General features: G+C 38.4%; 1 protein-coding gene across 1 annotated transcript in view; it reads left to right on the forward strand.

Moving 5' to 3' along the window:
• Window positions 1–2,922: 2,922 nt before the first annotated feature.
• Window positions 2,923–25,439, forward strand: part of LOC124278976 (FHF complex subunit HOOK interacting protein 2A-like) — a 113,539-nt gene continuing 91,022 nt past the window's right edge. The window contains exons 1-10 of the mRNA XM_046714769.1: window positions 2,923–3,098; window positions 4,731–4,809; window positions 5,114–5,286; window positions 5,673–5,777; window positions 6,009–6,040; window positions 6,869–6,935; window positions 20,020–20,142; window positions 22,822–23,015; window positions 24,232–24,423; window positions 25,058–25,137. Of these exons, the coding sequence (XP_046570725.1) occupies window positions 3,042–3,098; window positions 4,731–4,809; window positions 5,114–5,286; window positions 5,673–5,777; window positions 6,009–6,040; window positions 6,869–6,935; window positions 20,020–20,142; window positions 22,822–23,015; window positions 24,232–24,423; window positions 25,058–25,137 (1,102 nt within the window). The 5' untranslated portion in view covers window positions 2,923–3,041. The remainder of the gene's footprint in view (window positions 3,099–4,730; window positions 4,810–5,113; window positions 5,287–5,672; window positions 5,778–6,008; window positions 6,041–6,868; window positions 6,936–20,019; window positions 20,143–22,821; window positions 23,016–24,231; window positions 24,424–25,057; window positions 25,138–25,439) is intronic.

A 25,439-nucleotide genomic window follows, 5' to 3' on the forward strand; every position in this document is an offset into this window, starting at 1 on the left:
CGGTCTACACAATTGGGATACGATGACATGTGTCAACCATGTCAGCGAGCCTGACCACCCGACCCCGTTTGCCGTTTAACAAGTTATTACAATATAGTATATTTTAATACTAGTATGGGTTTACAAACACAGAAACGCACTTTTCACAGTAACTGCCCATGTCTGTTTAGAACTTTCAGGAAGAGGTAGGGTAGCCTGATGGTTGAAACGTGGCTCGACACGTTGATGAAATAGGTTTGATTCCCCACAGGATATAATAATATCACAGGAATACAAGTATGGGTTTCTAACCCTGTTCTTCACGGGTAGTGAAATTTAGTGTTTCTGACTGTTACACTGTTTAAGAGACCAAGCTGTTTATCAGCAGACATAACACTACTGAAATGGTGTATATAAGATTAAAACCACTTGAAGTTTATGTGTGTTTGCATACCATAGATAGACACAATAACATGACACAGGACACCTATTTTCTAATATGATATACGTTGAGTAGTGTTGGGTAAATAGTGATACTCTAAGGCATATACATACCTGTGTCTTGTAGCTCGCCGTGCACTCGGTCAATATTGACACAACATTGACAACAACAACATGACTACAATGTTCACGTTCTCCACCCGTGGATAAACAATATCTTCTTTCATGTGTGCCCACCATTAGGTTTATGGCTTTCATATCTCCAGAGTGGGTGTGCTGGCTTACGTTGAATGTATGTGTGAATGTAGATGGTGTGTGTTATGTCGGTGTTTGATATGATTAGCAGTGAAAGTATCAAGTGTCTGGAGGACTGGATCAACTCAGTATTGTTAAGCATGATGTCTCTGATTCTCCGTCAGTGCTTTTAGAAAAATAATTTCAATCCACACACATTGCTCTTGAAATCTAATTTCAATGCACAAACAAAGTCATTGTTTGTTAGTTGATTAAGTCCGCACTCAGCAATATTCAAGCTGTAAATGCCGGTAATCCAGTCTGGACCAGACAATCCAGTGATCAACGGAATGGACATCGATCTACGCAATTGGGATACGATGACATGTGTTAACCAAGTTGGCGGCTTCTTGCGACAAGCATGAGTTGCTGAAGACCAATTCTAACCCGGAGTTTTACGCGTAAAACGTGAATGATATCAACTACTTGTGTTCCCGATGACGTAGCCCCCTCATACAGCTGGAACACATTATATTTGACGGCGTCCTGCAAATGGTGGAGCCAGGACTATGAACCAGTCACTGATAATGAGTCAACGGAGTCACCCAGTTTGACCACCCGGACTATTCAGTGTCCTCCTACCCGCGTACATCCGGGTTAGAATTAGTCTTCATGCTTGTCGTAGGAGGCGATTAATGGGATCGGGTGGCCAGGCTCGCTGACTTGGTTGATGCATGTCATCGTATGCGTAGATTGATGCTCATGATGTCAATCACGGGATTGCCTGATCCACACTCAAATTTGTGCCTCTTTACACCATGGAAAAGAAATGTTATTCAACACTGTACATAGGGGTTACAGTGAAAATAAAAGCATTTCCATCTCCGTGTAAATGTTCTAACTCGAAAAGAACCTTCTGTGACTCCTTCTGTGTCATGGTACACTTAACAGATACAGCTACTGTGTTCTGAAATTTCAGTTAGACTGACCCTTACGTAGATATCTCTCAAATCATTTATATATTTGAAACCTCGAGTTAAGGGCTCAGTCCAATTTAATACAATGGCTATCTAATCTACCGTTAGACTGACACAAATATCAAATGTGTACAGTTCGGTGGTTTGTGGGAAGTTTATGCCATTAATACCAGCAGCATATATATACTGACTGACTGACTTAGTTTTGGTTTTACGCCGCTTTTAGCAAAATTGCAGCAACATCACGGCGGGGGACACCAGAAATGGGCTTCACACATTGTACCCATGTGGGGATTCGAACCCGGGTCTTCGGCGTGACGAACCAACGCTTTAACCGCTAGGCTACCCCACCGCCCCTCATATATATACTCGCATGTAGTAATTATGGGGGCGGTGGGGTAGCCTAGGTGGTGATAGCCTTTGCTCGTCACGCCGAAGGCTGGGGTTCAATTCCCCACATGGGTACAATGTGTGAAGCCCATTTCTGGTGTCCCCCATCGTGATATTGCTGGAATCCTATTGCTAAAAGCGGCGTAAAACTAAACTCACTCACTTATTTATTATGGTTTGTGCTTGTCTTCTGGTATGTTAGCTTTCAGATTTTTTTTGCATGTGGTAGTATTTTATAACTAACAATGTTTAATTCATATATCATCATTATATATAAGAATCATAATAAAGTAGATCAACTTAACCTTGTGGTTCGTTGTCCACAACACCAATCACTGGACTGTTTGGTCCAGGCTCGATTATTTACACGACGCCATCATGCACCGCGTTAAACAAACAAATAAATAAACAAAGAGACATATATATTTCCTTTTCTGCGTGGCTACACAAGTGTGCACATGCACTTTAAAACATTCACTATATGTCATATGTTTCTGTTTGTCAAACATGAAACTAATGACAGTGAAACTGCCTGTGATCATTTTCTCTAAAACCCCATACTGACGGTGATCTTCATACTTGAATACTCATCTGGGCCGTTAATGTCATAACTGTCAACAAACGAAAACAAGCTAGCTGACAAAGTCCTTCAACTGCACTCTGTCTGCGTTTGCCTTCTGACGACATACATGAACAGCATGCTCACGTACTGAGTGATTTGGTGATGTGGACAACCGTTGTTCGTGTAAGGTACCGCAAGCAAAATAGAATATTATGTAACCAGTCGCAAGGCACAACATTTTGTTGTAAGGAAGACCGACAGAATCACCATGCAGCTGAGCAGTTTTATACGTGTAATAAGTCTTGTGGGCAATATCATTTCACACGTGGTTCCGGTAAAAACAGGAAGTGATCTTCTACACCCAGTTTCAATGTTTTGGTTTTACCGTTCACTTAGGATGTCAAGTGTGTAGAAGCATTGTCTTAATTTCCGAGGGTTTCCAGACACGACAGATCCAAATGCAGAAGAAAATGTTCACCAAATTTACGACTTTAATACAACATGCAGTGGACTCGGTACGCGTTCGTCAGCTGTTCAGAATTTTCCCCCCAAATATGAAAATGAAATTACGTGAATATTGCTGGACAGGGATGGATATTCCTCAATCAATCACACAAACTGCGCTACTGAAGTTGAATTACAAGCGTTATGCCAAACTGACTTTTATTAATCCATGAATTTTGAATTTAGCTAAAAAATATATAATGCCAAAATTACTCGATGAGATCAAATGAAATTTTGACAGATGAGCATAACGCGGGAAATTTAGTTATGTGTCTGTCATTACCATTATTTTCAAGTAAAGTATTATCGACAATGATGACCAAACTGTTTTGATTTACAGTTCTAACAAGCACTTCAGATCTAATGTTAATATAATTATTTGGCTAGCAGTATCCAAATAGCTCTGTCCTACTTATCTATATTAGGTATACAGCATATGCACCTTATCTACCCACAGGAATAAGAGGAAGTCCTTCTCTAGTGATATAGGGGTCATTGTGCTGTACATTGTATTCAAGCTGTAGTTCACTGGTCATGCTCCTGGGATATAGGTACAGATGATGGTTTACTGACATATAGGGACCATCGGCTCATTGTGCATTTATTGGACAGTATACTAACATTAATTTTAAGTCTGTTTACAATTATATGTGGTTACCATACTGTACACACTCCCAGTAGGTATAAAGGAATCCACTCTGCCCTTTGGGACCGAGTCAAGTTTTTATAGATTAGTTAAGCATTATATATCATATCTTAAGGGTAGCACCATGACCTGCTTGATGTTGAGTGAAGCTTTGACACATATTGTGAATAATGTCCTCCTATAATTTACTCCTTGTCCCTTCTGTGTAATTCTTGCACTTCTAAACTGATTTTAGCCAAACAAGAAATAAACAGAGCACCATGCAGGTTGCTTATTCTTCTATCATGCATGATGTTTATCATCTAGATAAGTTGTACAATTGACAAGGATGAGATTCATCATTAAAAGTCATTTCCACCATGCTCCTACACAGAATGTTTGCCCACTTTATAGACAATATCATTGTCTGTCCTATTGTCATGATTGTTGTCCGAAGCCTATCATACAAAGATTATAATAGTGGTGATGTATCAAACTTATTTCCATTGCTTTTTACAGTTTCAACTTTATTCAGTTTGGAAATTTATACAAACTTCTGTCTTGCTTGTTGTATTTAGTTGTTTTTATCACAGGGCATTTAGTGACCACATTCAATATGGACACATCTGGTAAGCGTGGTAATTGATATTAAAAGGTTAAACAGATAGTCTCTTAGTGGCAACTAATGAAGATCTGGGTTAGAATTGATCTTCAGTAACAAAGAAATATTAAAATTTTCATGACTCCCAAATATTGAAAATGACTCCCAAAAATAAATATTGTGAGTCACAATGACTCCCATTTTTTAAAAGTCTGTGTAAAACCCTGGCTTCAGTACCTTTGTTTGAGGTTAAATGGAACGTGGTTTGAAATCCTTTACAAACTTTATGATTTAGAGATGTGCTGCATGTATATTTTGTAACAGATTTCTAATACATTCTGATATGGTGTGCTTGGATAGAGTTAAACATGATGTGATGGATAATACATGTAGTGAAGTTGATGTTGTTGTTGGCAGTTTGCACCAAACTTGTCCCTGCAAGAGGAGTTCATCCATCACTGGAAGGCCATCACCAACTACTTCATAGACAACAAAGGTCAGTACAGTCTGCATCTTTGCCTTGAATAATTATCTGTGTTATACCCTGCCTAGAAATATGTCCTGAGAACAGGCATTATCTATTCAAATTTCACACTTTGTCTTTCTGCGACACACCTTGAGTTATTTCCAACATTTTAACACGACTTATGCAAAATGATTCTTTAACCAATCTGAATTTGAAAATATTTTTTAGCTGCCATTTTGTTGCATTGCATCAGAATCAGGTTTTCTCTACATTTTCCAAGGTCATGATTGGATGGTGAGATGTCAGTGTTGAACTAAGTGTGGAATGTTTGCAGGTGAGCGAGGGCATGTTGAGCAGACCCAGATACCGGGTCATCTGGACCAGATGATGAGGATCCTGCAAGAGGAGGAGGTGATGTCTCTGGAGAGTGGAACCACGGGTCCCTGTCTGGAGTATGTCCTGCAGCACAAGCTGATGGAGACTCTTTATACACTCGGCAGAACGGATGTGAGTACAGAAGCAGATATCAACATTCTGACATGGCGGTAAGACCAGGGCCCCGTTCCTCAAAGCGATCGTAGCGCTAAGGTGATCGTAACTCCCATACTTTAACATAGACTTATGACTGTCGTAGCGCTACGATCACTTTGAGGAACGGGGCCCAGGGTCCCAATCCACAAAACATTCATAAAGTTACGACCTGTCGTTTCTCTACACATTTTCATTGGCTTACGAAGGGCATAGTGCAACCAACATTTTGTGGATTGGACCCAATAGGGCTGTTTGACGTAAGTCAGAATTTGACCACTTGTGTGCTCTGAATGAATGAATGTCAGTGTTTACTGGAATATTTGCTATCTCTCATCCCATTATGTTTTTGTCACCTATTTCAGCACCCGCCAGGTATGAAGCAAATCATCCTGAGTTTCTTCACCAAGATTCTGTCGCGCATCAAGCATCCTCTTCTGCCACACATCAACGTACACAGGGCTGTTCAGGTACATCGACATATGCTGTAGCCTTTCTTTTTGTCATGTTCTCCTGATTCAGCTATGTTCAAGTTCAGGCAGTGCTTCATTTCCTAGGGTTCTATTGATAGCTGGAATATTGCTGAGAGTGGCATGAAACATGTTATACAGCTAATAAACTATGATTGCAACACATATCATCAGGATTAATCCCCTGAGTTGACAACATTTTCTGTGTATTGGCATAAGTTGTGGGCTCAGTATTTAAACAGATTAGGTGGCAGAAAAAGCCTGTGGCGTGATTAAAAATGAGGGGGAAGTGTGTGGGCTGTGTATTGTGATCATCATTGATTTAACATATGCACTGTATTTTTTATTACCTGATTTATGTTATATCTGTTGTGTAAATTTGATTTTTGGTCAAGTATTTGTAATTAAACATGCTCTGAAAGTATGATAATCTGCAGTTTATGTGCTAATATTAACTTGACCTTCAACAGATGCAAATTAAGTTCCCAGAAATGCTATTAATAGAAATGAAAAAATACTTTTTAATATTTTCTCACTGCTTTTAGATTATCCAATGTTTCGTGCCATGTAAGTGAGAAATACTAAATACTCAACATGCTCAAAAGAACATACAGACTCAATGGGAATTATTAATAGCTCTGAAAGTTACTGAGAGTACTGTTACACCAAAAACATGAAACCTGGGAAGGCAGTTTTTACTTGTGTGGGTTCTTGAGGCAATCAGATTTCAGTTTTCAAGATCAGCTTGGTTTCATTTCTTTGCAACCTTGATTTGGAAATCTGAATTGAAAAACCCACAAAGAACACTAATACTCTTTTGATGGTACTTGTTCGGTTTAGGTGCCTTGGCACTCAGAAAGATCAGCAACAATGTATTGCTAGCCCTTTTTGTTTACATTTGGAACTGTCAGATTTGGTTCTTTTACCAGAATAAGAAATGACATGGTGCTCTGACTGTTTCACTCACTCAGAATTTAGAAGCAGATTGAAAAGTTCACTGTTTGAGTAAGATGTCTGTTATTTGTGATCCTACCTAGCGACTCCTGTTTCCAGCTAATTGGTGAAGACCTGTGGGGAGGTGAAAAGAGCAGCACCCCGACTGAGAAGGAGGAGATTGAGTTCCTGTGTACTATCATATGTGCCAAGATTAAGACTTTTTCCTTATCCTGACTCATGCTCTTTTGTTTGTCTTCTTCTTCTTGCGAACTTAGTGGAAACACTTGTATCTCCCTAATTGAAGCCCTTCAATGTAAAATCACTAATTAGTACTCACCACGAAGTTACCCCTTTCCACAAGCGCTGGAAACGAGGGCTTCACCTTCACCCATGTGCCTCACTCTTTCTCCTTCCCAGTGAGCTGGACGAGAGAGCTTGTGTCTCCCGACACTATATCCTTTGATTTATATTTAGTTAGTTACCCTCGTCAGATAGACATCTATAGAGGTTTAGCTAGTATCCTTCAACGATTATATATTGATATTTAGTCGCTTTTCTACAGTTTATTCACGGACGCGGTTTGTTTCAGTGGATTACGTTGATGAAAATTTTGTACTCATTGCAGATTACGGTTTTATTCTGCTGCTGATCCGCTTTTAATATGCCTTAGTTGTACTGCTGCTTCATGTTCATTTTATTCACATTGCAGTTGCGGTACTAATTTATCCAATTCTACCTTTTATTAATATTTACTTTGCGCTTTGAGACGCTGCAGCAGATAGGTCGCGCGATGCAGAGTCTAGTATGACTGATACACCTGAACCCCTCGCCAGTCTACTGTTGTTGGTCAATTCTCCCGTGTGGTGTTCCGCTAGAGTGGTGGAGAGGCGTGGGACGTAGTCCGCCATCTCCAAGAAGCGTCCTGCTTCCCCAGACATCCCATCGTCGCAGCCGTAGACTAGAGGTTTTCTACTACATCTCTACAGCCGGATTTGGGCCTGTATGATGATCAGCCGATCATCATACCTGATGTACATCAAAAGAATGACCGATGTCGGCAACAGTGATGTCAGCGCAGATCAGCATGCAGCCTGATGTACCAACGCTGATATTCGATGATCTTCCTGAGGGTCCCATCGCTACCAACACTCAACGCAGACGTCGCACACCGAGGGCAGCGTTGACATCTGAGGGGAAATCAACGAAGTCTACTAGGACTTTCTCAACCGAGATTGTTCCAGCCGCAGACCTGGACGTCTACGATGATCAGCCGATCATCATCCCGACATATAATACGCCACAAGAAGCGACCGGTGACAGCTACAATGACATCAGCAGAGATCACCATGCAGCCTGATGCCTCTACACTGATGTCGGACGATATTCCTGTGGACCCCTCCATTAACACCGCAGATAAGGCACCGACGACCTCGTCGCAGTCCATCCCTGAGGACCTGATGCGGCAAATTATGACCATGATGGAGGATCGCTACAGACTGCAGAAGCAGGGACCGAGCCTTCGCGAAGGCTCCAACGTAGACAGCACCCCAGAGGCACCCCCCGTCAACGTAGCAACCAGGACGATGTCACCTTCGCGAAGGAAGTCACGGACCACCTTGACGAAGGACCTAGATGTACAGCCTTCGCGAAGGCCTTCGCGAAGGCGGGATAGATCATCACCTTCTTCGGTTTCATCCCTAGATGTGGACTCGGACCATCAGACATCACGGAAGCCTTCGCGAAGGTCATATCGTCGTTCCCCCGGACCGACGCAGCGGACGCGAAGGAAGGACACCTGAATCCAGATCATCATCATCTAGAAGGACATCGAGGGACTACACAAGAGCTTCGCGAAGCTATCAACGTTCTCCTCACAAGTCTCCGAGAAAATCAACCCATAGACAAGTTGATCATCAATATCAAGAATAAGAACTACAATCGTAAATTGGTTCAGTTGAATCCATGACGAGACGTATGTTCTTGGCCTAAATAGATCTAGAACGATCAATGAGACACTTATCACCAGACTTCGTAACACGACTTCTGAAGATGATAAGATGATCCACTCGGCCCTACTTATGCAGAACCAGCAAGTCCCAGGCCGCCTCCGCGAAGGAGCTAGAGCCTCACCAGCTACAAGGGACATCGCGGAGGAGTAGCGCTTCGCCGACCCCGCATCCTGTTAAACACAGAGGCCGTTCGCGAAGCAAGCGTTCATATATATATATATATACTAATCGGGGTTTGACTCGATACCTTCGCGAAGGTCGCGAAGGCTAAGTGGCTCCAAGTCTACTTCACCCAGAAGGGATACTTCGAGAGCTTCGCGAAGTCTCCAGAGTTCACCGAGGAAGTCTCCTCCAAGGTCTCCATATACTAGCCACTCGTCATATATAGCTACTCGTCAGTCCGTTCAAGACATCGCATAAGTTGTCTATCAACTGTATGCCAGATGCCATCTATAAGCCTACGCGAAGACAATTGCACAGGCTATTTACAACACAGAACGTCGCTGTATTAATTAGTCAACGACGTTTCATAGATCTTCACAGAAATCAACTGTTCCGTATAGATGGCTAGAATATGCAATCCCGGACGACGATACGATTATCTACATGCGTGACCATTACGCATATCTGCAGACAATTCAATATTGAAATTGAACAGCAGCCTTGTTACAGCGAGTATAACTCATAATCGTCAACTTTTCTGAGAAGAAATATGTACAACAAGTTCAGCTTTAATTCTACAATTATGACGATACATTCATGTATACAGTCTACAAGCTGACAACTTGCAAGGTTATTGTACCTTTATATAAGGGAAGTCGGAATTAGATTCAAACTGAAGTTACTTACCGACAGCCAGGAAAATAACCTACCCAGCATTAATATTACAGAGCGAGGTATTTCGCACCGAAGGTTTCAGCGTTTACCATTAACCCTCGAAACACGTGGTCACTCGGGTAACTTCGGGAAGCTACGGTGAAGACCGACGATTATGCTAATATCAACGACGGCAAGATTTTATACAAGGTTTTTTCCTGCTACACCGGTGACATCACAGCGGGTATTCTACAGAATCAAAATGCCTTGTTCTGATTGGACCGCTGATGGACAATCGACTCCACGCAGAGGCTCCATCTTAATTCACAGTTCAAGACTTACGTCACAAGTGACAACTATATATCAGTGAACGAGCAAGCCTCCTTACAGTCCAGTTAACCTGAACCTTCATGATTGGGCTGCTTTCTTCAGGTTAGAGGCCTCCCTGTCAAGTTAGGGACGAGAGCACGGCAGTCAGGCAAATTTACATAAAGTTCAACGAGGACAGACACACCTGGTTGTGCACCTACATCGCCAAGAACCTCGCGAGCTTAATTACCTAGACGACGGGATACAAGTTGATCTAAACCCACAGCGTCTCAGACTACAGTTGAATTTAATCATCAAGCTACTAACACAACTGGATGGTTAGTAAACCTACTTAAGCTTCTGATTGGAGAATTAAAACGGAAATTTCACGCTCCAACTTGGGGATCTGAATATAGTACTCCAACACCTCACAAGTGAGGTTTATGAACACGCCTGGATAACATACTTGGGCTCCATGATACGATGATTCTATCACGATGGCCAGCAAGAGCACTGTAAATTTATCTCCACCGAACCAAACAGGAAGGGAAAATGCAACAGATTATTTCCTCTATCTTCAACTTAGGCAGAATGAAGTCTCACGTACTATATCTCCGTTGGATCAGAACTGTCATACTATGTGCATACAAGATGGATGGACCCAATCCGACCCTCCATGAGCTTAATACTCATGATATTGGAACGTTAACTTCTACAATTGATTTACACAAATGTTTTTTGGAATAATGGAGGGTTTATTTCTGGAGATCCGATATGGTGGTTGCCAACCATTATCTGAGAGATATCACCACCGAGGACGCCTCAGGTATCCACCAATTGATCCCATGGTCCTCGCACAACAATTGACAGTTCGAGAAGATAAGTCAATCTTACAGATTTCTACTTGTCTTATAACAGTACTAAATAGCTACATGCTATATATAATTTGCTTAAGTTCCTTTTATCATCACAGTACTATGATTATTACATCATACAATATATAAGTTAACAACTCTACAGAGTTTGTTATTATATATTTACCTTAAGTTAATCATATCTTAAGAGTAGTACTATGGTAACATGATAATGCATTAGCTAACAAACTCTACAGAGTTTTTGGCTATTATATAATGTAGCTTAAGTTATTTATATCTTAAGCATAGTACTATACTCATATTATAAAATATATTAGCTATCAAACTCTACGGAGTTTTGCTATTATATAGGTAGCTTAAACTTATTCATATCTTAAGCTTAGTAATACGTTTATATCATATAAGTATATTAGCTAACAAACTCTAAAGAGTTTTTTACTATTTGGCTTAAGTGTCATCATATTCTAAGCAATATGGTTATATTATAACATGTATTAGCTAACAAACTCTACAGAGTTTTTGCTATTATATATGTAACTTAAGCTTATTCATATCTTAAGTGCAGTACTATGTTATATCATATAGGTATATAAGCTATCAAAACTCTAAAAGAGGTTTTTGCTATTATATATTTGGCTTAAGTTTCATCATATTTTAAGCTTTATGGTTACATTATAACATGTATTAGCTAACAAACTCTACAGAGTTTTTGCTATTATATATGTAACTTAAGCTTATTCATATCTTAAGCGCAGTACTATGTTTATATCATATAGGTATATTAGCTATCAAAACTCTAAAAGAGGTTTTTGCTATTATATATTTGGCTTAAGTTTCATCATATTTTAAGCTTTATGGTTACATTATAACATGTATTAGCTAACAAACTCTACAGAGTTTTTGCTATTAGAGAGAGAGAGAGAGAGAGATTCTTTATTTCCTCCAGAAATCAATCCGAAGATTATTGATACATGCAGTCAATCAAACATACAATACAATAGTATTTACAAACAAGACAATGTTATTCATAGTTGACAATTGATATGTAGAGAAGCATTCACAAAGGGATGGCGTCACTTGTGCCTCCATTAAAATACAAACTCAAGATATTGTTTCAAATGATAGACATAGTTTGCAAAGTTTATAATGACAGCATGGTATGTGTCCTGCACTAGGGATCGTGGGTGAACTGTGTATCTGCACCTTGGAGAGTTGACGGCATTTCATCGTCTTCCAACATTTCAAAATTTACATAGGTTTCAACATCAAGTAGATCAATCAGAGATGAGAAAAAGTTATTTAGGAGACCTAATAATTTTTCACAGTGTAGTATCACATGGTTGTCATAGTCATAAGCGTGCTTGTTACAAAACAAACATTCTTTTGAGATTTTATTTCGCGTGATGAAAGTTTCAAACATAATTGCAAGGCTACTCTGTGTTCAGGGTATAAAAATGCTAAGTTCAAAAGTATGTGATATGTCAGTGATGTATGACCTCGCATGTAACGCAGACAGTCCTGCATTAAGTGATACTTTGTTAGCCAGATGTGTTCTTCATATTCTTGTGCGTGTCTGTTTGTAATTAGGCCTCCACTGGTGTTTGGGGAAATGAACCACTGTATGAATATAAGCACATTATGTAAGTAGTTTATAAGGTTGTATTTGCACAAAACAGACTGAAGATCTCCACAAATAGTTGATTTTTAGGGTGTATTAGCCATGGAAGCACAGAATATGTGTTTTATGAGATTGTCACAACTAGCGTTGCATAAAGAGCCAAAGAACTGGAGTTTACTTTTATCAATGTAGCCAATCATGGTCCACAATCCTAAGTTTGCAATAGTGGATTCAGACGGAGATCTCTTTATCTAGTCCCTGGACAGTCTTGGGCAAAGTACCGCTGTGTGTTTTCTAGCAACCAAAGTTGCTGCCCTTTAATGTCAAACAATAGTTCACAGCCATAAAAACTTGTTTTCAGAATCATTCTTTGCCATATCTTAACACTGGTAGCTGGATGTAGGTCAGTGTTATTTAGCCCCAAGCATTTAAGGGAATTAACACTCTGTCTTGCTTTCTGACAGCACTTTTCGATTCTAGATTTTACATGTTAAAAGCAGACGTTAGAAGTATACCTACCGTAAGTAGTGGAATCTGCTGGTGCGATGTTTTCATTGCCAAGAGTGTAGTTTACAGTTTTAACTTTACGCCACGTTTATTAAAAATGATTACTGTGCTTTTGCAGGATTGTATGTTAAGCGCCATTTATTGGCATATGTATGTACAGTATCGAGAGCAGTTTGAAGTCCCTTTGGTGAAGTACTTACAAGTGTTGTGTAAGTCAGCAAGCAATATAGTCGAACATTCACACCATACACACTTAGGCCATTACTAGCCTGTCTTAGTGAAGAAATTAAATCATTGATAAACACTAGGAAGAACCAGGACGACATGACTCTGCCTTGGCCAACACCTTGCTTAATAGGATACCTGTCAGAGTTTTCACCCTTATATTTTACAAAAGCATAACTATTTGTATAGCTGTAGTGCAGTAGTTTCCAGATGTTTCCCTGGATACCTAGTTGATGTAACTTGTAAAATAGACCATCGAATAGCCATATTCTGTCAAATGCTTTTTCGTTATCTAAAAGGCAGCATATACTGTAGAGTTTCTCTCAATGTAATATCTGATACTTTCAATAAGAGCCAGCAGCGGCTCATAACTGCGCCATGTTCCTTTCTAAATCCAAACTGGAGTATATCAGGGGAAGTAAGGATTATTTTCAAGTAATTTAGTTTCTATTCGTTTAAGTAATAGCTTCTCAAAAAAGTTTTCCAAGGCATGACGTTAGAGTAATTCCCTATAGTTTCGGGATCGGATTTTTCCTTTTACCTTTATAGATTGGAATGACCATACCAAGTCTATAGTTAAAAGGCACATAGCGAAATTTAATTATTTTGTTAAACAGGTCACAAAGGTGTGTAATGAGACCCTGACCCCGTGGATAATGTGCTCATTTGTAATGTTATCTGGGCCTGGAGATTTGTTTTTGCAGAGAGATTTGACAATCTCGCGTACCTCGTTATCTGTAAAATCCCTTTCCAGTCCTTCATCGATTAAATAGTCATCTAATACTTCAATAGATTCAACCCTCTGACATATTTCATCTTTAAATTCATCATCAAACATCTGTGAGGTGTGTGGCTGAGCTAGGTCGAGGTAATATTTACCCCACAATCTACATATACCAGCAGGTGTTGATTCATTTTCATTATCATAGTTAAGTGTGGTTATAACATCAGTTGTGGATCTTTGTTTTCTGACAATTTTGTAAAGGTATTGATATCAAGTTCAGCTGCATGTTCAATTTCAGTCAAAATCCCATGCTTTTTAGATCTTTTAGATTTTCGATGCAGACGTCTAAAGTTTGACTTTTCAGTTTTATATGATAATAATACATCCGAAGTCGTCACCTCTGGGCTTACCACTGTTAACCCATGCTCTAATGAAAGCAACTCTCATACGGTAGTGGGCATTATCTAAACCATCCTGTTTCCAGTATGGCTTTAGATAAGGCTTGAATGTACTTTGTGGGATACATTTACAGCTGGCCTGTATAAGGTCGTTAGTAATAATGTGACAATGGTTTTCTATAACTTGACAATGATCAGTTGTAGATTGTGTGCCTTGTTTATATACAAAACTGAGATATTTTTCTACTTCATACTCAAACATATCTAAGTTGTCCCTGTTAGCTTTGTTCCATTTTGGGACTTTAGGGTTTTGGTTAAAATCATCAATGTAGGAGGATGTTCTGAAAGGGACATAAGACAAGGAAAGTGATCGGATACTGGAATAAGGGCATGAGTCTATCACTTCACAATTTGTAACATAGCCCTGAACCCAAGATGGAACAAGAAAATAATCGATTAGGCTTTGAGAGAGGTTATCTTTGGATCGACATGTAAACCGGGCCTCTGGATCGCACTCGCATCAACAACATGTGAAAGGTATCTATCAAGTACCATGTTATTGAGATGCTTGGCCCGTGTAGACAGGGTGGTTTACATATATCTGCATTGAGATCACCCATGATAATAGTAGTACCAAGCTGACAGAGGTTATCATAAATGTCTAAAATCTCATTAAGTGCATCACAATAAACAGAGTGTAGTACATTTGTTGAGGGCAGTCTACATGCAATAATAAAAACATCTGTATGATGTTTACGGGACAGTTTGACTGCTATTGCATGACTTGTGAGAGTTGAGACAGCTTCAGCTTTCCAGTTACTCTGCTTATTAATTAAAATGGCTAATCCACCTGAACCCCTAGAACATGAAAGATTACGAGGAACAGCTTTGTATGCCATTAGGTTAGTGTCATGAAATGCTGTTAAGTTGTCTATGTTATCTGCAGATAACCAGTGCTCTTGTAGAGCAATGACGCCAACCGATGACAAAGTTTTGGTTATATAGTCCGAACCATGTAAAACACCTCTCACATTCCATGTCAGAAAGGATAGAGCCATAAGGATATGAATACAAGTTATATACGCCATGATATATTGTCTAAATAACATATCAAACATAGTCACCTTAAAAGTTGTGGTTGTCAGCTTGATCATATGAGTATCTCATCCTGCTTTTAGGAACATAGTCCTTACTTCTAATATCCGCTGGCCAGAATTCTGGATTACCTGACACAACAGCTTCATAGTCATCAAAGTCAATGTTAACTTGCACTGTATAAGTATCCTGGTAGTTATAGTTCTGTCTCTTCTTCAAAAGTCGCACAAACGTTATACTAACATGCCGCTCATGAGCATAGTCAAATATTAAGTTCTTTACACATTCAAATGAATCATCAGCTTTAATGTTGTACAGCACAATCCTTTACCACGCAGCCTTGAACTCCTTCTAAGGTATTGTAAGATTTCAAGTAAGTGATTTGATAGGATAGGAAGTTGGCTTACCCTGTGTCAAATCGTTCTCTATGTAGCTTGTCTTTATGTTTGTCAGAACTGACAATTTCCCATGGCTCTATTTCACACTGGTCGCGTTGGTTACTGTTCTGTGTATATGTAAAGTCATATTGATAATTCTTATCAGTAAGATCTAGGACGGTATTGTTACCAGATGTAGTGTTCCTCGTTTGCCGCACTGGTTCAACTGTTTTAAGCTTATTCATATCTTAAGCGTAGTACTATGTTTATATCATATAGGTATATTAGCTATCAAAACTCTAAAAGAGGTTTTTGCTATTATATATTTGGCTTAAGTTTCATCATATTTTAAGCTTTATGGTTACATTATAACATGTATTAGCTAACAAACTCTACAGAGTTTTTGCTATTAGAGAGAGAGAGAGAGAGAGATTCTTTATTTATGGTTACATTATAACATGTATTAGCTAACAAACTCTACAGAGTTTTTGCTATTATATATGTAACTTAAGCTTATTCATATCTTAAGCGCAGTACTATGTTTATATCATATAGGTATATTAGCTATCAAAACTCTAAAAGAGGTTTTTGCTATTATATATTTGGCTTGAGTTTCATCATATTTTAAGCTTTATGGTTACATTATAACATGTATTAGCTAACAAACTCTACAGAGTTTTTGCTATTATATATGTAACTTAAGCTTATTCATATCTTAAGCACTAGTACTATGTTTATATCATATAGGTATATTAGCTATCAAAACTCTAAAAGAGGTTTTTGCTATATATATTTGGCTTGAGTTTCATCATATTTTAAGCTTTATGGTTACATTATAACATGTATTAGCTAACAAACTCTCACGGAGTTTTTACTTTTATTATATATGTAGCTTAAGTTTTCCTTCATAAGCTCAATACTAGGTTTATATCATATAAGATTTTAGCTAACAAACTCTAAAGAGTTTTTTTGCTATTATACAATTAGCTTAAGTTTCATCATATCTTAAGCAGTATGGTTACATTATAAAATGTGATACCTAACAAAACTCGACAGAGTTTTGCTATTATATATATAGATTAAGTTTAATCATATTTTAAGCTCAATACTATGTTTATAACATAAAAGTATATTAGTTAATAAACCTAAGGAGTTATTTACTATATACATTTAGCTTAAGTCTAAATTTATCTTAAGCTTAGTACACTATAGTTACATTATAAATCTATTAGCTAATAAACTCTACAGAGTTTTTGGCTATTGTATATATAGCTTAAGTTAATTATATCTTAAGCACAGTACTATACTTCATATTGTAAAAATATATTAGCTAACAAACTCTACAGAGTTTTGCTATTATATATGTAGCTTAAGTTAATTATATTTTAAGCACAGTACTATACTCATATTGTAAAAATATATTAGCTAACAAACTCTACAGAGTTTTGCTATTATATATGTAGCTTAAGTTAATTATATCTTAAGCACAGTACTATACTCATATTGTAAAAAATATATTAGCTAACAAACTCTACAGAGTTTTGCTATTATATATGTAGCTTAAGTTAATTATATCTTAAGCACAGTATTATACTCATATTATAAAAATATATTAGCTAACAAACTCTACAGAGTTTTGCTATTATATATGTAGCTTAAGTTAATTATATTTTAAGCACAGTACTATACTCATATTGTAAAATATATTAGCTAACAAACTCTACAGAGTTTTGCTATTATATATGTAGCTTAAGTTAATTATATCTTAAGTACAGTACTATACTCATATTGTAAAAATATATTAGCTAACAAACTCTACAGAGTTTGGTTATTATATATGTAGCTTAAGTTAATTATATCTTAAGCACAGTATTATACTCATATTATAAAAAAATATATTAGCTAACAAACTCTACAGAGTTCTGCTATTATATATGTAGCCAAAGCTTATTCATATCTTAAGCTCAGCATTATATCTATATCATATAAGTATATTAACTAACAAACTCTAAAGAGTTTTGCTATTATATAATTAGCTTAAGTTTAATCATATCTTAAGCTTAGTACTATGTTTATATCTTAAAGTATTTTAGCTAACAAACTCTAAGGAGTTTATACTAGCATATTAACAAATTTAAGTCTATCAGTCTTAAGCATTGTATTAATGTTATATATACTTTATCATAATAAGTACATTGTAATAACCTTTATATGGCAGCTGATAAGTTAGCAGCAGGAATTCATCAGTTCAGTGCCTTTATGAAGTTCCCATAGGGGTTATTACAATCATCACAGATCAATCACTAACTATTAAAATCCAAAGTATTCTATTACTCCCACCTCCGTCTGCAGGATTCTACAAGCAAAGAGCATGAGTCAGGATAAGGAAAAATATGTAATTTTTAGAGTAAAATTGATATTTTATACTTATCCTGACTCATGAGGTCAGCTCCTCCCATCCTCCCCACATAACACTTTGGATTTCCCTGTAAATTCAAATGATGGGCTCAGTATATGAGGAGAGAGTGAGGCACATGGGTGAAGGTGGCGCCCTCGTTTCCCGCGCTCGTGGAAAGGGGGTAACTCGTGGTGAGTACTAATTAGTGATTTTACATTGAAGGGAGCTTCAATTAGGGAGATACAAGTGTTTCCACTAAGTTCGCAAGAAGAAGAAGACAAGCAAAAGAGCATGAGTCAGGATAAGTATAAAATATCAATTTTACTCTAAAAATTACATTTTCAGAGTTATTTCTTAAACTATATCTTGTAGTTTCGGAGACGGATGTAAATCTGAGTAGGTAAATTAATTTCTCTTTCAAATGATCACGAAGTTACCTACACAAAGTGTATGTTAATCAATTTATCTTATAAAGTTTCATTAAGACTTCCACACGATTCAGTTACATAGCAAATCAGTAATTAGCTAGGGTGAATCCATTCTATCAGACAGGGGAGTATGGTGTGTTTTCTTTGTTAATTACCTACTCCACTGTCTCATAACTGGGAGCCTCACAATTGGGAGTTCTCACAAATGGGAGTAGACCCTGGGAATTACTATGGTCAAATCCAACAAATAAACACACATGCTAGGTGGCAGGGGTGGAAATGAGTGTTGGGAATTGGTTGAAATCTCACAACTGATGATTGCTTCATTACCAACGAACAATCATCGACAAAAATTGGTTAGCATCATTTTTCAGATTTTCCTATCCAGGTTGTTATTGCAGATATGTATGACATGATGCAACTTGCTACTTTAAAGTGATGACTAATATATCATGAACATAAACTTCCCGGAGTCTTCGAGAAATATTCAGTCATGGTTTTTCAGTTAGTGAAGTGAGTTTTCTAAGAATTAAACACGTTTTCAGGCCCTGACAACTTCAACGATATGTTCCATTGTCAAGTATTTCAAAGACTAAAACAGTAGCTCCAAAATCGTCTATGTTCGATCATGATAAAATGTGATCGATTGCTTGGTCGTTTGGTCACTGCGACCAATCTTCGATTATTTCAATTATTCAGAACACCACTAGTGGAAATAACTTTTAAAATTGCTAGTGTACTTCGGTACAGTGGCACATGTAAAATCACTTGCCCTGATAAGCTTTCCACTATACTGGCTGTCTTCTGGTTGATTTTTTAATAAACAACATAATTAACATTTGAAAGTCAAGTGGACACCGGTACAGTGTGATATACAGATTTCCTTGCCCGACAGAAAAAAACACTGGACTCGGACGTCGGGCAATGGGTTATTTCCACCCCTGGGTGGATGTGAGGTAATCTAAAAATGTAGGTTGTAGACTCTCTGAAACAACCAGTGTCATAAATATAGATGTGATAATTTGAATAGTAACATGGAATAGTAATATGTCAGGAATAGTGATGATATGTGAGGAATAGCTGTGGTATAACAGGGATATTGATATGTTAGGAGTATTTAAATATCAGAAATAGTGATGATGTGTTATAAATAATGGTGATGTATCAGGAAAAGTGGTGGTACCAGTGTATCACAAATGAAGGTATGTCAGGAATATTGGTATGCTATACCGAGGACAATGATATGTCAAGAATAGTGAAATATTGGGACTGACACTTGATCAGATTCATAAGGTGATATGCCATGAATGCTTTGAGCAAGTTCATTGAGCCTTACAAAACCCAAAGGACCTACCTTTTTTGCGCATTAAGGGTCTTCAGCGCTGTGTTTCTAATACAGGTCTATCGACTGGTCAAAGCCATTTGGTTATTTTACAATGCCGTTTTTTAGACATGGGTCATGTTTGTGTGAGCGTTTGTCGTCATATATTTGTTGACTTTATATTGTTGATGTTGTATATATTTCAGGCACCAGGAAAGTCTCATAAGGACCGTCCTTCTCTGCCGCTGATGGTGTCAACTCAGCCGACGGCTACACACAGTCTGGAGTTCTGTCTTGTGGATGCTCTCATCTCACTTACTTCTAGTCCAGTGAGTAGATTGATGTTATTGTGCAGCATTTCAAACTTCATCTCTCGGTCTTTATATTAAATCGTATATTAAATAAGTGATTTCCCCAAAGAATAATATAAAATAACTATAATTTGTAGTTGTTGAAATTGGCTTAAAATTATTTCCTACTTACATGCATTCTGATTGCTGTTTGTGGTTGTTTTGCAATTTGTGCAGTTGTTGCAGATATGAAGAATGGTCTTTGATCAGAGTGATATGTTATCTGTATCCTGCTCTGATGCTTTATAACTGATGTTGTTTGTTCATTCCCAAGTTGAAACGACATAGGTAACTGGACATCAGTCGATAAGGGTGGGAAACAAACACACAACAAAGAAATGTGATGTAACTAATCAATTTATTCCAAATTTAACTAAGTTTACAAATCACTACAAAGGAATTACTATTGAAGTACAAAAAAGAGTGGCACTACAAATTCAGAGGTCATGTTATACAAGAGCAAGGATTATAGCAATTAGGACAGATGGTAACATTCACCTCTCTGCGGACCGTCTCCGTGGTGTAGTGGTTAGAGAGTCCGCCCAGAGAGCGGAAGGTCGCGGGTTCGATCCCCGACCGCGTCATACCAAAAGACGTTAAAATATGGTACTTGTTGGTCTCTGCCTGGGGCTCGGCATTAATGGGTACAACAAGGACTGGTCAGCTCGGAGTCAGTATAATGTGTCTGAATGGGGTATTCATGCTTCACTGCGGCATGGTATCTCAGTGGGCCAGCACTATAAAACCAGCTTAAGTCTGGGCTAGTACAAGCAACTGCACAATGGTGAAGTTTCCACAAATGGGGCTAAGTAGAATCCAGGGTAAGAATGAGCTCCACTCAATGCTGGTCTGCTTGTGACTGGAGATGTAATTTGAGATGAGAGGCAAGTTACAGTACAACCAGAAATTATTGAGAATTTAAAGATTGTAATTTTTTTCACTCATTACTCACATATTAAATGTGAATATTAGCAGAACAAAGACAGGTGAACAGTTAGTATTTTGTCAAGTCGCAATGGGCAGCAATGCAGGCTTCAATGCGGCGGGGCATACTACTGATCAAAGAAGTTAGAAAGTCGTGGTCCATGCTGTCCTAATATCGGACCACCTCTTCTTTCATTTCAGCAATATTTGTCAGATTTTTCTTATTGACACTTTTCTTCATAAGTCCCCAAACATTTTCTATTGGATTAAGGTCAGGGCTATAGCTTGGCCAATCTAATAATGTCAGATTTTGGGTCCCAAACCAGGCCTGTGAATGCTTTGAACGATGTTTTGGGTCGTTGTCCTGCTGGAAAATCAAAACATTTCCATAGAACATGTGAGCAGATGGAAGTAAATGTCCCTCGAGAATATCTGTGTACCGCTCACTGTTCATATTCCCTTCAAATACACAGAGGGGCGTTGCCCCTAACACAGATATGCCACCCCACATGTTAAATTTCGGACTGTACTTTGGGTGCTGATACAAAGGTTTTTCAGTTTGTTTGGTCCAGAATTTTCAGTGTATTAGGAAACAGCCACACAGAACTTTCATCTGAGAAAATCACATTGTCCTAGTTATAATTTCTATGCTGTAAGCACCAGTTCAACCTTCGCTCCTTTTGTTCAGGCTTCATGATCAGTGATGGAATTCCTCGACTTTTCTGCCAACCCATTGCATGCAGCTCAGTTCTAATTGTCTCCTTACAGACAGCCACAGTTACTCTATCAATCATATCCAGCCTTAAGTTTTCTAAACTCCTTCGTTTGTGTTTAGAAACAAGAATACCAAGCCGCCTCCTGTCACCGACAGTCAATTTTCTGGGCCTACCTGCGCCTCCCTGGTGCTCAATGCCATATCCATTTGCAATATTTTTCACCACTATAAACAGTGGACAAAGGGATGCCTGTTCTACTTGAAATCACTTTAGCTGTCTGATGTTCTTGTTATAATACTCTAAAATCAACTTCCTCTTCTTTAAATCATCCATACTGAGGATCACTGAAAATGTCGTCTGCTAGCAAGTAAACAAAGGGGGATAACTCTTCACAAACTAATGAAAAAGGATTAACAGAGTTGTCTCTCTTGAATGAAACGAAGCACTTGATAGCTGGTTAAGGTTGTTTATACTAGAAATCATATTAAACATATTCCTAAAATTCTCAATAATTTCTGGTCATACTATAACTCCCCTTATATACCTAAGAAATAGGTTTCAGATCATTTTGTTATGTTTTTTATGTCTCTGGACAGGCCTGAAGGGTTTTAGTACTTTCCAGAACTTCAGTCTAAATATAGCACACCGCTTAGAACTTTGTTACACAATGAGTTTCACTGCCACATAACACTCAGAAGTTATGAAATTTGACATATAAGCTGTTTCAGGAATGGCGGGCTGTTGACTATTATTGTACTGAAATGGTCGATATGCTGTTATTGGAAGCATTATCAGATCGCCCATGTACATGCAATTTCCATGTCAGCCACCTCTGATCCTAGGTTCGAATCCCAGTTTGCCCTGAATTCATTCCTAGGTTTGCCAGCAACACACATGTACTTGTTGGTGTCACTAATGTGATCACCAATGTCTGACACCTACATTTCTTCGAAATTTCCTCAAGCTGTTACACGTACTGTTCAGAACAGTGTTACTCTGATCTCACTCATGTCTCCAGGACGCCCGTATATCAGTGAAGGCGTGTGAGGGTCTGATGCTGTGTGTGAGCCTTCCTGAAGAGTCGGCTGCCAAGTGTATCGTAGCGGACACCAAGTTCTGTCTGCATCTCACAGAGAGGCTGTGTCAGTTGTACCAGGATCTGCCAACCGTCATCAGTCCCGCAGACATTGACTCTGTGGATGCAAAATGGGGGTAGGTCATCTTCATTATCTAAATGTGAGAGTCAGTGGGGGTAGGTCATCTTCATTATCTAATTGTGAGAGTCAATGGGGGTAGGTCATCTTCATTATCTAATTGTGAGAGTCAATGGGGTAGGTCATCTTCATTATCTAAATGTGAGAGTCAATGGGGTAGGTCATCTTCATTATCTAAATGTGAGAGTCAGTGGGGGTAGGTCATCTTCATTATCTAAAATGTGAGAGTCAATGGGGTAGGTCATCTTCATTATCTAAAATGTGAGAGTCAATGGGGTAGGTCATCTTCATTATCTAAATGTGAGAGTCAATGGGGGTAGGTCATCTTCATTATTATCTAAAATGTGAGAGTCAATGGGGTAGGTCATCTTCATTATCTAAATGTGAGAGTCAGTAGGGGTAGGTCATCTTCATTATCTAAAATGTGAGAGTCAATGGGGTAGGTCATCTTCATTATCTAAATGTGAGAGTCAGTGGGGTAGGTCATCTTCATTATCTAAATGTGAGAGTCAATGGGGTAGGTTATCTTCATTATCTAAATGTGAGAGTCCATGGGGGGAGGATATTTAACTCTCTGTATCATGTCCATAAATGGGAAATCTGTAAAGACTACAGACAGATCAGTAACTGTTATTCTTTTATCTTAGTCATATTTAGTGACTATTGTCACAAAACAGGAACCTTGTGAGGCATTCCATCATAGCAGGATTGCATCAAATTCAGTGAATTGAAATCTAGTTTTGACATTTGCCACCCTCATCTCCGACCTCACCCCCACCTCATCTCTGACCTCACCCCCACCTCTTTGTTAACTGTTTATTGGTCTATTCTAATTTACAATAATACATTGCTCTGAAGAAATCTTTTTTCAGTATGAAGGTACCTTTGAAATTTCAACCAGTGAGGAATAATTGAATGAAGTGACATAAAATCCTTACAAAAAGGTTAAATGGATTGGTATGGTTACTAAATCAATAAATATTTTTAGGCTTGACATCATCATGTATAGAATAGTTTTTCAGATTCTGACAGTATTTTGCATGTCAAAATAAGGTATTATATGGTACTATCCTGACAGTGGCTGCATTAAAGGGACACAACTCTGTCTGTAAATTGTGATGTGCTATTTCCCTAACAAACTATCACCAATAGCATTAATTCAAGTAACCTTCTGTCATGCAATACTTATTACAATGTCGTTTTGTTGTTTTCAGTCTGGATGTGTTCACCGAGCGAGAAGACCATCAGTCTTTCATCGGCAAGCGCACACTAATATCTTTCTTGTCGTGGTTGGATTATTGTGACCAGCTTATCTCTATTGCCAATCCCCTTGTAGCCTGTGCCTTATCTACTTCCATACATGTTGAGCTACTCAAAGGGAAGATGCAGCCTCTCATCTTACAAACGTAAGTACAGTGTTTGGGTCATATATATTCTATGGTTGTTACTTTCTGATTAATAATAATAATGATAATAGTTCATTTATAAACCACATGTTTCCATGCATGCTCACAGCGCTAATGTCAGGACGAAAAGGCTTTGAAGTTAAAGGGGTTCTTGGTATCTTTATGATTTTATAACAATTCCAGCCTAGTGGTTAAAGCGTTCGCTCATCACTCTGAAGACCTGGGTTTGATTCCTATTTCTGGCATAAAACTATGCTCACTTCAAGCTGTAATCTGACAGTAATCTGACTCACACTGATATAACCTTTGACTACTGATCAAAGTCTCACCTTAAAGCTACTCACTCACTTACTCACATATGACCACATGGAAAGGGTTGTTTCTAAATTTCCACAGGTATCAGTGGTATCGTAGACATGTGTTGAATTGAGTTTTGTGCTATTTCTAGATTTCCAAAAGATACATAGAATTTCATAATACCAATAAATAGAGTAATGCTTAACCTTTACCCAAGTGTAAAATTGTTGATGATGACAAATGATATGAGTGTTTTCAGCTGTTCAGTACATTATTTTGTAATAAATGTTGCATCACATTAATGCAATGAATTATGAATGACTCTTTGTTATTGCAGGTGTGAGACTGGTGCTATAATGGCCACCTGCTACCTCACCCGCTGTCTGAAGACAGTATGCTCTGGTCCACTACTTACAGGTCAGTCTTGCTCACCTTCGTATTTTCTTGGGGCAGTGGGGTAGCCTAGTGGTTAAAGCGTTCGCTCGTCACGCTGAAGACCCGGGTTCGATTCTCCACATGGGTACAATGTGTGAACCCCATTTCTGGTGTCCCCTGCCATGATATTGCTGGATTATTGCTAAAAGCGGCATAAAACCATACTCACTCACTCACTCACTCTTGGGGCGGTGGGGTAGCCTAGTGGTTAAAGCGTTCACTCGTATCACTGAAGACCCAGGTTTGATTCTCCACATGGGTACAATGTGTGAATCCCATTTCTG

The sequence above is a fragment of the Haliotis rubra genome, unplaced genomic scaffold, assembly GCF_003918875.1.
Source record: "Haliotis rubra isolate DU_JTF1 unplaced genomic scaffold, ASM391887v1 Scf1065, whole genome shotgun sequence".
In the NCBI taxonomy this organism is placed as follows: Eukaryota; Metazoa; Mollusca; class Gastropoda; order Lepetellida; family Haliotidae; genus Haliotis; species Haliotis rubra.